Consider the following 12,938-nt stretch of genomic DNA (forward strand, 5'->3'; position numbering starts at 1 on the left):
CCCCATAGCTCAGTGACAGGGGATGCATAGCTGCACCCTAATCCCCCCATAGCTCGGTGACAGGGGATGCATAGCTGCACACTAATCCCCCCATAGCTCAGTGACAGGGGATTCATAGCTGCACCCTAATCCCCCCATAGCTCAGTGACAGGAGATGCATAGCTGCACCCTAATCCCCCCATAGCTCAGTGACAGGGGATGTATAGCTGCACCCTAATCCCCCCATAGCTCAGTGGCAGGGGATGCATAGCTGCACCCTAATCCCCCCATAGCTCAGTGACAGGGGATGCATAGCTGCACCCTAATCCCCCCATAGCTCAGTGACAGAGGATGCATAGCTGCACCCTAATCCCCCCATAGCTCAGTGACAGGGGATGCATAGCTGCACCCTAATCTCCCCATAGCTCAGTGACAGAGGATGCATAGCTGCACCCTAATCCCCCCATAGCTCAGTGACAGGGGATGCATAGCTGCACCCTAATCCCCCCATAGCTCAGTGACAGGGGATGCATAGCTGCACCCTAATCCCCCCATAGCTCAGTGGCAGGGGATGCATAGCTGCATCCTAATCCCCCCATAGCTCAGTGACAGGGGATGCATAGCTGCACCCTAATCCCCCCATAGCTCAGTGACAGGGGATGCATAGCTGCACCCTAATCCCCCCATAGCTCGGTGACAGGGGATGCATAGCTGCACACTAATCCCCCCATAGCTCAGTGACAGGGGATTCATAGCTGCACCCTAATCCCCCCATAGCTCAGTGACAGGGGATGCATAGCTGCACCCTAATCCCCCCATAGCTCAGTGACAGGGGATGCATAGCTGCACCCTAATCCCCCCATAGCTCAGTGACAGGGGATGCATAGCTGCACCCTAATCCCCCCATAGCTCGGTGACAGGGGATGCATAGCTGCACCCTAATCCCCCCATAGCTCAGTGACAGGGGATGCATAGCTGCACCCTAATCCCCCCATAGCTCGGTGACAGGGGATGCATAGCTGCACCCTAATCCCCCCATAGCTCAGTGGCAGGGGATGCATAGCTGCATCCTAATCCCCCCATAGCTCAGTGACAGGGGATGCATAGCTGCACCCTAATCCCCCCATAGCTCAGTGACAGGGGATGCATAGCTGCACCCTAATCCCCCCATAGCTCAGTGACAGGGGATTCATAGCTGCACCCTAATCCCCCCATAGCTCGGTGACAGGGGATGCATAGCTGCACCCTAATCCCCCCATAGCTCAGTGGCAGGGGATGCATAGCTGCATCCTAATCCCCCCATAGCTCAGTGACAGGGGATGCATAGCTGCACCCTAATCCCCCCATAGCTCAGTGACAGGGGATGCATAGATGCACCCTAATCCCCCCATAGCTCGGTGACAGGGGATGCATAGCTGCACCCTAATCCCCCCATAGCTCAGTGACAGGGGATGCATAGCTGCACCCTAATCCCCCCATAGCTCGGTGACAGGGGATGCATAGCTGCACCCTAATCCCCCCATAGCTCAGTGGCAGGGGATGCATAGCTGCACCCTAATCCCCCCATAGCTCAGTGGCAGGGGATGCATAGCTGCACCCTAATCCCCCCATAGTTCAGTGACAGGGGATGCATAGCTGCACCCTAATCCCCCCATAGCTCGGTGACAAGCAGGCAGCAGCGTTGGCTCCGAGAACCAGCCCACTACTTGGCTGTTTGTGGTCGTGTTGCTTAGTACAGGAGAGGGGGCGGTACTAGGGAGGTTGGCAATGCTATAATCTCTTGCTCCAGATTATTTCACTCTCCCAACAGCAGAGAGCTGTGAGCAGCTGACATCCCCCAGGAGTTACTCGTTCACACTGCTGCTGCTGCTTCCTCGCCCTGGGATTTAAAAACCATTTTCCATCCAGGTGGAGCTCCACGGATCTGCTGCCTTCATTGACCACTGTGCAGAAGACCTGACAAGATCCCAGTCTTTGGAAAACTTGGGTTTCTTTTTGCTTCTTTCCTCTGAGACAGACACAGTGCTCGCTGCCTTTTGTGCATTTAATGATTGGGGAGGGAGGGGGTCCATAGGAGCTCCATGCAGACAGGTGATGGGCGTTTCAGTGGAGATCTAGAGCTGCCTCCTTGGGTCTGATCAGTGCACAACATGCGGACCATGAGCCTCATTGCCTGGTAAAGATCAACCCATCTGCAAAAAAAAAAAAAAAGGAAAGGGAGAAAAAGCAGGTTGGTCCTGGAGAACCCACTCAACCCCTCAAAACGTCCAGCAGATCTACCACATTTGGTGGGGTGTTGATCCCCCTCTAAGGGATGGTACTGACTCCCCCAGACACAGGAGCAGTTCTGCAGCTCCTACATCAAGACATTGCATTGTCATTCAGTAATAAGTGCAGCAGAACGCAATGACGAGCTGGGCTTGGATTTTGCTTCTAGGCGTCTGCTACCTGTCTTCTTCATTCTGCGAGGTAGGTCTTGGCTTGGTCTTCATGTTCTCTATATGTTCTGTGTGCAGAGAACCTTTTTATGTAGAAGCATTGTGTGCAGAGCCTACATCTGCCTCCCATACAACCAGCAGCCTCTCCAGTCCACACTTGCACTAAGGGCAGGGCTGGAAAGACCTTACAATCCATGGCCTCAGATCATGAGGAGCTCCTTACCATGACCATGCTGCAAGTCACCTGCACTTGAGCAAGTTGCAGACTTGAACCAGCCAACCATATTGAAGTCTAGTAAAGTCTAGCCAAGTACCCATTGGAGGGTGGACTCCCTTAATGGTTGTATTAAAATACATTGAAGGTGCCCACCAGTGTCACCATGGGCGCATGACTGTACAGTTAGACTTTGGGCAAAGATTCTCCACCCTTTTTAGACCAGCTGCTAAAAATATGTATACAATTTATTTATTTTTTTTTTTTTTATTTTTTTTTTTCCTTTTGCGCACCAGTCATGGTCCTAGATGATCGTTGATTACCCAAATTCTAGTTGATTTTTCAGAATTTTTCCCGTGGATGGGCACCTTTAAGACACAATAATTGACAGGTCTGTTTCCCAGGAGGTTCTGCAGTAGATGCAGATGCTCGGCTCCTACAGTAAATGACAGCTGAGAGGTTCTGGCGCAAGCTCCTCTGTATTGACCTCCCATGGTGGGGCTGTAATAATGAAACCGCAAAAAGTCCAATATTCCTATATAATCCGCCTCATTGACTAGTGCAGTGAACCACATTCTGAGTCCATGCCTAGACAAGATCAGGGCATGTTCAAGCACATTGGACATCTCTAAATGCTATTTTACTCCATTCCTGCCCATAAGCTACTATGTCGGAGGACCTAACACATGTGCTCTCAATGTTAGGAGTCCTGCTGAGCACAACTGTCTGGTGTATGCTGCCTCCTAGTAGAAAAGTTACTAAGCTATAATTAATGGGGATTTGTAGGATCCTAGTGGAAAAGAAAATGAAGCGAAACCTAAACTCGTTGCTGTTTTAGTGTGTAGAAGAATGGTGGTATCCTGGATTATTATTATTATTATTATAATTTTTTTTTGTATTTTTGCCATGCGTTGGCATAAAAAAGCTCATTGGTCAAGATCAAGTTCAAAGATGATACATTTTGTGTTTATTTATTATTATACAGTTTATATAAAAAAAAGTTACATTTGTATAAAGAAGCTTTTTGCATGTTTTCTGAGCAGTTTTGGATCGATTTTCTATAGCATGATGGGTGTCCTCCAGCACAGACGGAGCTGATAATGAATGGTCGTCCCTTACACAATGAAACGTGTCTGAGAACTGGGGCATAGCTGGTAAAGTTTCAAGGCTCTGTTGTACACAATGTAATGTATATCCCTGGCTTCGTGAAGGTGGGGGGAGTCCAATCTGGGTGCTTTTTGGTGCCATTAGGTGTAAAGGCAGGGCTTTTTTATTTTTGTCCACTTTCCTTGTTGACTTCATGGGTAAATGGAAGCCGTTACGGTACCTGCCTGTGGGTTTTTCTCAAAGCGTTTTGTTTGTCATATCCCCCCTTACATGTGGTGATCTTCAAAGCCCCTGGTTTGTCTCTTTCATATAATGGCTCCTCCAGGTTGAGCGAAGTAAACCATGCAACCACTTCAGAACTCTGCGGTTAGGGAAGAGAAGGGCGTGCATGCAAAAGACTGGCTAACCATATAAAGGAATCATTAGAACGTGTCCTCGAGGATTAAAAAATGCTAATGTTGATGCTCTTGGCCAAAGGGCTTGCAATCCTGTCAATCTGTTTTATAGGAGTCTCGGATCTGTATGGTGTCTGACTAGGCCTTGGACTGGAGATTTTTTTATTTTTTTTTCTTGCTTGCCCTTTAGCTATAGCGTAGGACACAATAAGCTGATTTTTCATCTCTTGCCTTTATGTCTTGGTTTCCAGACTGCTGACATGCTTCCTTAGAGAAAACACAGACTCCCCCCTTTTTTTTTTTTTCCTCCTCAAGCCTAGTTTGCTTCTGTTATACAACTGGCTGAGGGATTCCAAGTTCTCCGGTCTCCTGCTTATAAAATGGGCAGGGAAAATGACATTCAGTGACAACTTTTGAGAATGTAAAGTGGGTGCAAAGGTAACTCTGGTCACCGATAAGGAGTAAGACGCAAGCGTGTCGTTGGTTTTGCCTTGTGACTGTGGAAGGAGATGTGCAGTAGTTGTTTTTTTTTTTTTTTTTTTTTTTCTTTTCCTCCTTGACATTGTGAAGGATTAGTTGGGCCTGGAATTGGGGCAAACCCCTCCTGGGGCTACACCTAGGCTTTTTGTGGCGCCTTCAGTTAATTTTAACTCTAGATCTACAGCTGCAGTCCAAAGTGGTAAACTGACTTGGATGCAATCTTGCAGCTGTCACTCCATAGTAAAGAAAATAAATCAAAAGTGCTACAAAAAGTCTAGGTGCAGCCCCAGCCTTAGGTACTTTTTGTCCCTCTGTGCTGGAGTTTTTTTTTTGGTTTTTTTTTCATTCTATCCTGCAGCGTGCTTGGTACTAAGGGAGGATCCGGCATGTGAGCTGTATATTATATAGTAGGAGTGGATTATCATTGGGAAGTGTCTATGAATTTGTATATTTTTTTTTTTAAAATGATGTTTCTTCCCTGGCTGCATTAAGGAAGCGGAGATCCCTCCGGAGCTGATCGAGAGACTGGCTCACAGTGAAATCAACAGCATCAGTGACCTACAGCGCCTCCTGGAGATTGATTCCGTAGGTAAATTCAGTTTCTTTTTTACCTTCTTTTGTTCGCTTCTGATTTTTATGTTTTTTTTCTTTTTTTTTCCTTCTTTTTCTTATCCTATGTTCTCATGCATCACTTTCCTTTTGAGGGGGGGGGGGACAGGACACAAATGGTTAAACGAGAAGAAGAAGAGGTCAGATTCCAGGCCAATAAATGGCAGCTGAGCTATTGATAAACTAACAGGGCTTATAATGAGTGGGTGTGACTGGACTCTCTTGGAGAGAGGAGGGGGGGAATGGAGGCCTAGGCATTGGGAGATAGTAGTATAAAAGGTGACCTGTGTTCACGTTCATTGCCTAGTCCCAGAAGAAAAGACATTGGTGGAAGAGGTTGTGATGATGATGATTTCAGAGGTAGCTTTTGTCGCTGTGTATTTACAGCCCATCTGTTGCTGTCGAAAAGGAAATGTAACGTGGATGTCACGGAAATGTTTTCTCTTTTGGTACGACGTGGTGGAGGGGCACGTGGGGGCAAAATGTGATGTAGGCCATTCTAATTGACCGTGAAGGTTCTCATTTATCCAGGTCGTGGTATATCTGTAAAGAATAAATCAAGGCAACTGGACGTACTGTAGATTTCTTGAAAACGTTTCACTCGTTCTTCCAACGAGCTTTCTCAATTCTGAGTGACTGTACAAGAATTCTCTGGGAATAAATATGTAGCTGAATCAACATCTGGTAATTATACCGAGCATGGGGTCAGAGGTCATTATACCCAGCATGGGGTCAAAGGTGTTGATTCCATTATCCTAATTGGAGTCAGTAGGTGATAAAGACTTCCCAGAAAAAGGTGTCAAGACAGCATTGTATGTGGCAGACAATAGATGTCTAACCCCCCTGCCTCTATTTAAGCTTGGCTTCTCCATTTTTACGTAAATGGCCTCCCTCACACCTCGTTTGTACCAATCTGCCTCCTTATCCAAAACACGTACTTGACTGTCTTCAAAGGTATGTGGAAAATGGGAAGCTACCTATAGGTGGCAGTAGAGAGACAGACAGTTTTCTTCCTTCTAGAGGAGAGATCATTTGCATATTTATCAATGAGCTGCACCTTGCACCAGAAAAATCAGTGTACGAAAATAAACCATAAGCCTAGACTCCATAGTCGATACTTCCAATGCTTGCAGTGAGGCTGATCCTTCTCGAATCCCACATGCCTGTGACACTATTGAGGATTGTGCCTTTTTAGATTATAACCACTTTTACTTGCTTTCGAACTCATTATGTTTTATGATGGAGCACAGTTATGAAGCTGGAGAATCTTGTAGAGCCTATTTTTGGTTATTTTTTTCATTCATACTTTGGGGTGTGCTCATGCATTTCAGCCCATGCTGGATGATTGTCTATTACCCTTTTTTTTTTTTTTTGGTGTATATTGATAGAATATTATACTGAACTAGTGGAGTACATAAGGCCTTCTGCTGTCTGACAAGTGTTGAAACGACCATTGATGTGTGCAGAGAAGATGGTAGGCTGTGCCAAAAGTCAGAATGGGTAGCCTTCATGGTTGAACTTTACATCCCCTTTCCAATTTGGGACACCACCCTTCAAAATCTTCAAATGTCTTGGTGCTGTGACCCCCTTTGGCTTGTCCCATCCCTCCTTCCTATAGACCTGGGTTTGGGACCAATCTGAGTCGAAGGGCTTCCAGTCTACACGGCCCCCATAGTTTCCATGGTAGACCTTGTCATGCTTTACTTGGCTCGAATGCTTTTTAGTGTTGTGTTTTTAAAAAAAATTTTTTTTATCACAATATAACTCGTAATTATAAACTCCCGCTGCTTTTGTAACATAATTACCAAATATCCCTTATAAAGCCTTAGGGAAGAATTGCAATAATTATTCCAATTATCCGGGATTATGTGGCACCAGATATTTTTGTAGCCTTCTACCTGTTGACAGGAATGTTGTTTTTTTTTTTTTTTTTGTTTTTTTTTTTCTTCTTCTTCTTCCTTTTGTAAAGCTATAAACCAGAGAGGAAGATTATGCCGGGTGCTGAAAAGATAGTTGACAATAGCCGAGTTATGATGTTGTCTCTAATGAATAGGGAAGAGTCTTTGATAACGTTGGGGTGGTAGCTTCTGTTGAGTGCATGCCTTTAGCAATTTAGGCTGCCTTGCTTTTGAAGTCGTGTTGGGACCTCCTCACGTTGGCCGTGGTCATAAATAATAAAAAGCAATTATTTGTAGGGTATTAAACAAATCAGTGGTAGAGGATCAGAGAGCCTGTTGTAACAAGACTGCAAGGCTAATTTCTCTTGGATCCAAACAATTGTCTAGCAGGGTTGTAGGACACAGAGAGCTCCTCGCCTCATTCACACGTCCTTTTTACCGAGGGCATAATTGCAGGTCTATTTATATAGGCCAGGTTTTCTGCTTCACAACCTCCCTTTTGCCGCTGAGCTTTGAGCAGGTAATGAAGCACTGCGGTCCCAGACAGCTGATTGTGCATGCTTTAATAAAGATAAAAGAAGCTTTTATCTTGAAAGGGGTAAAATACTGCTGAACTTCTTCCAATTATACACCGCGACATTTCTCTGTCCATATGGTGAAAGCGTGCACGGCTATGTGACACCAGCAGGGTGGATGGATGGGTGGAAAGATGGCTGTTCCCTAGGCCTCATGCACTCCTATTCTATATTGAAAAGGAGGGTCTCAAGAAGTTGTCGGAAGGGGTCTTGATCCATAAAGAGAACACCTAGGTGGATGCACTGGCAGCGCACTTATGTGGCGGCAGCAAAATCTGCACGTTTTCAAAGCGGTTTTCCGAGAACTTTATACTTTATACTGATGACCTGTAGTGTTGAGCGAACTTGCGTTTTAAAGTTTTGGGTTCGGGTTATCAAAGTATCCCATTATGGATTCTAAATTCCGTTATGGTCCGTGGTAGCGGAATCCATAACGGGATACTTCGATGACCTGAACTTTAGACGCCGAACTTAAAACACAAGTTCGCTCAACACTGATGACCTGGATAAAGTTCAGTATGTGATCGGTGGGGGTCCGACACCTGCGATCAGTTGTTTTGAGATGGCAGCCTAGTCCAGTGATGGCTAACCTTCGGAACACAAGCTGTGGTGAAACTACGACTCCCACCATGATCCCATTTCTGTGGAGTTCTGGGAAAAGCCAAGCAAGTGTGCATTTTGAGAGTTGTAGTTTTACCAGAGCTGGAGTGCCGGAGGTTAGCCATCATAGGCCTATGCCATGGGACGTCACTTTTATCATATGTCCGGCCATATGGCCTAGACGCACATCGGACCCCATTGAAATGAATGAGACTGAGCTGCAATACCAAGCGCAGCCGCTATACAATGGACGACGCTGCGCCTGGTGAGCGGAGAGAAGGCAGCAGCACTACTACGCGCGCCGGTACCTTTTCAAATAGCTGTTCGGTGGGGGTGTCGGGGAATCTGCAGGTAGTCTGTAGCAACTTCAATGCAAAATCATCACGAAAGGCCTCATGCACGCGACCGTTTGCGGCTTGGATGCGGACCCATTCACTTCAATGGGGCTGCAAAAGATGCGGATAGCACTCCGTGTGCTGTCCGCATCCGTTGCTCCGTTCCGTAGCCTTGCAAAAAATCTATAACCTGTCCTATTCTTGTCTGTTTTGCGGATAGGCATTTATATTAATGGCTGTCCGCGCGGTTCGGACGCCATCCGTGTTTTGCGGATCCGCAATTTGCAGACTGCTAAACACACAATGGTCGTGTGCATGATCCCCAACACTTATGGATTGTCCGGAGGATTCACTGCAGCCAAATCCGTGACTGAGAAATGCAGCTGGTGTGAATCCACCCTTAGGCCTTCTGCACACGACCGTATGGTTTTGCGGTCCGTTTTAAACGGATCCATTTTTCCTTTTTTTTGTTTCCGTTCGGTTTTTATGTTTGGTTTCCGTTTGTGATACTTTTTTGGGGATTGCAAACGGAAGCATACAATAATGTTTAAACAGTAAGTACATAAAAAAATTGGGCTGGGCATAAAATTTTCAATAGATGGCTCCGCAAAAACAGGACGGATACGGAAGACATAAGGATGCATTCCGTTTTTTTTGCGGGCAATAATAGAACATGTCCTATCTTTGAATAGAAATACAGAAACGGAAGGCATACGGAGTACCTTCCATTGTTTTTGCGGATCCATTGAAATTAATTGGTTCCGTTTACTTGAACGTAAATGGGGGGGGGGGGGGGGGGGGAACCCTTTGTGCGCAGGAGGTCTAAGAGTACATCCACACATGATGGAAAAGTCTCCTGTGGTTTTTAAAGTGAACCTGCAGCAAAAAAACACCTGAAATATCTACGTTTTTGTCGTGGAAATGGCTATAGATTTCACTTTCTCCGTAGCAGAGGGTAAAATCCGCAGCATCAATTGACGCCGCAGATCTCAAATACGCACCTCAGGTCAATTTATACAGCAAATTTTTTTTACGAAGTGTGTGGACGAGGCTACTTAGTTTTATGCAGTTTGCTGGCACTGAACAATGCTTAGAATTTGAGAAACGGCCGGTCCCTGATAGAACAGTCCTATATCCTTGTCCGTAATGCGGACAATAATAGGACAAGTTCTATTTATTTTATTTTTTGGCGGAATGGCCATACAGAGATACAGAATGCACAGTCATTTAGTTTTTTTGCAGCCACGTTGAAGTGAATGGTTCTGCATACGGGCTGCAAAAGAACAGAACAGACTCTGAAAACAAACGTGTTTGTGTGTATGACCCTTCCGCTTGGTTATGCTCTATACATCAGTGTGTACTTCACCAGCTGACCTAATGGAGGCCCCTAACATTTCCTAATATGGCTTCACTTTAAAGTTTTTTTTTTTTTTTTTTCCGGTTAATAGTATTTAATATCAGATCTGCGGTGGTCCAACACCCGGGACCCCCACCCACCAGCTCTTAGAGGTTGGGTGCTTCGTGAGCGCCACAGCCTCTTCCGTAGCCATGTGACGTCGCCATACCTCGGTCACATGGCCTAGTTGCAGCTCTGTCCCATTCAAGCCGATGGGGCTGAGCTGCAATACCAAGCGCAGCCACTATACTGTGCTGAGCGCTGAAGCTCCCCGAAACATTGATGTTTGTTATTGATGACTTATCCGGTAGATAGATCATCAATATTATTTCCCGGATAACCCCTTTTAAGGGTAGGGCTACATGGATCGCAAGGGGGCATCGCGGTGTAGTGGTGATCCCACAGAAATGAATCCGGTCGCAACGTTGGTTGCACATGTACTGCGACCCCTGAATAGCAAAAAATCCAACACTGCTGCAACTCCATTCATATCTATGGGATCACCGCCACACTGCGATGCCCCTGCGATCCTGGCCACGACCAGTGTCTCCATGTTGCCCTACCCTAAATCCTGTCATATCCCCATTACCTGGGATATCAAGGCCTATATCCCATTATAGTGTACCTGCAGCCTACCCAGTGCTGGTTTACGGGGGCCAAACTAGCCAGCGGCTCTGCTTTTTCCATAGGGGCGCTCTCTGGGGAAAATAATCCCAAACTGAAACCGGTACTGGTTGTATGCTGGGAGTGAATTGCGTTATATATGCACTCTAGAAATGAATATTAGATGGATACTGTATATTTGGGCCACTCAGTGGTGGTATTGGGTGGATTGTGTATGACGGTATTATCTTGACACCGTATGGCGGTATTATTTAGGTTAACGTTATTGAAAACCTGGTTAAAAAGGCAATGCTGGGCCTGCTTTGGGAACCATTTCTGTAACTAGCCCTGAGCTCGTGCTACATCTGTATGGGCTAAGAAAAGATTTAGGAGCGTGTAAACTGGAAACCATGAGTATGAATGACTGTGCACTTGGGTTATATATGCTTCTTTATAGGCAAAGCCACATTAAACCTCGTTATTCTGCTCCGTCACCTTTTACTGTCTTCAAGATCTGCTTCATTTATCCATGAAGATGGCACTTGTCTGCAAAATAACCATATGCAATGCCAATATCCTAAATGTTTACATTATTGCAACAAAAAATATATATACAGACCACCGAGGGGACGGATTACCCGTAGTATAGATGATATGAATACCTACCACATTTTTGTGGATGCTCCCAGACAGCATTGCAGGTCTGAACAACTTCAGATTCTCCATGCATCTATCACACTATATAGAGCTGCAGGTTTTAGTGTCGCCACCTAGTGGAGAAGATTAAAACAGAATGAACTACAAATCTGACGTGTGATATTACACAAAATATATTGTGCTGTTCCTTTTAGATCACAACCATCACCATTCCATATACCAAGCCTAACGTGTGCAATAAAAAGTATAATTTTTATTATTTTGGTTTTAAACCTACCTTATGGGGGGTTCTCCAGGCAGAGATGCCGCCTGGGAAAATGTATGCAAATTAGCTCTCTTAATGCTTCAAAGTGACGGATTTCTTACTTCTGGAGGAGAGTTAATTTGCTTAGAATTGACCTGGGTTAGTTTCCAAAAAAATAAGATTTCAGCCCCAAAGTAAAATCATCTTAAAGCAGTTGTGTCACAAAACATATTCTACATTTTTTGAATACTTTTTTAATTGCATGTCAATTAAAATTTTAGTATGCTATAGCTATTCAATAAAATAGATCTGTATAGCGCCACCTGCTGTTTGTTTATATATACCTATAGTTAGAAGCTGAGGCAGTTCACAGGGATGCGCCGTTCCCCCACCTTGGGCTGCCAGGCTGAATAGAATCTAGCAGAGCAATGAATGGGGAGATCTCTGGATCCATGTGAGGTACAGGGCTGGTAGAAAGGTATTGTCATTGTCTAGTGCCTTTTATCATTGCGGACCATATCGGCGATTTTTAAGGGGGTTTTCCAGGATTTTGATATTGATGACCTATCCTGAGGATAGGCCAATGTGAGATTGATGGGGTTCCGACTCCCATCGCCCCAGCTGATCAATTGCTCTGAACGCTTAGGCCTCTTCCTAGGCCACGTGATGTCACGTCCATCGGTCACGTGGCCTAGGAGAGGCTCAATCCCATTCAAGTGGCTGAGCTGCGATACCAAGCACAGCCGCTATCCAATGGACGGCACTGCCAGAAGTGGGGAGCACCATGGCTTCATCAAACGGATGATGGGACGGGGTATCTGCCCCCCCCCCCCCTGCGGATCTCATGTTGAAGATCTGTCCTGAGGATAGGCCTTCAATATGAAGATCCCGGAGATCCCCCCCTTTAACATTGGGTGAGCTGTTTGAGTCTATTTCTTAGTTTTCATAAGGCCTGACCTTCCAGAGTTTGTCATAACTTGCAATGTGGTATTAAACCCTTATCATGCAGCAGTTTGAACCCGAGCCGAGGAAGCAAGTGACATTTTCATCCGCTGCTAAAATAAAATGACAGCAGGGCAGGAAGAGATTTGGTCGGGACGTGCTATATACAGAACATAATTGCATAAGAGAAGCAAGGACTCCCTAAAATAACTTTTGGCCAGTGCTTTGGCCATTGAAGGTGGTTCTGATGACTAAAAGGCATAATTTTGGCACGTCTTGGCTCCCAGAAAGGTATTACAGGAAGCAACCCCCTGAAATAGGTTCAGTTCTAGATGGAGAACTCTTTATAGATGATGATGTTCACGGGAAGCCGTATAATGCCAAGGTACTAAATCTAACCAGCTGTGTGAAACATTGCAGCGTTCATCCTCCTCCTCCTTCTTCATTTATGAATAGAATGACAAAA

General features: G+C 45.6%; 1 protein-coding gene across 4 annotated transcripts in view; it reads left to right on the forward strand.

The window, feature by feature from the left end:
• The first annotated feature begins 1,795 nt into the window (after positions 1–1,795).
• Positions 1,796–12,938, forward strand: part of PDGFA (platelet derived growth factor subunit A) — a 39,358-nt gene continuing 28,215 nt past the window's right edge. For all 4 annotated transcript variants that reach the window (XM_040440795.1, XM_040440797.1, XM_040440798.1 and 1 more), the window contains exons 1-2: positions 1,796–2,448; positions 5,106–5,202. In XM_040440795.1, coding sequence (XP_040296729.1) covers positions 2,386–2,448; positions 5,106–5,202 — 160 coding nt within the window. In that variant the 5' untranslated portion in view covers positions 1,796–2,385. The remainder of the gene's footprint in view (positions 2,449–5,105; positions 5,203–12,938) is intronic.

The sequence above is a fragment of the Bufo bufo genome, chromosome 7, assembly GCF_905171765.1.
Source record: "Bufo bufo chromosome 7, aBufBuf1.1, whole genome shotgun sequence".
Classification (NCBI taxonomy): Eukaryota; Metazoa; Chordata; class Amphibia; order Anura; family Bufonidae; genus Bufo; species Bufo bufo.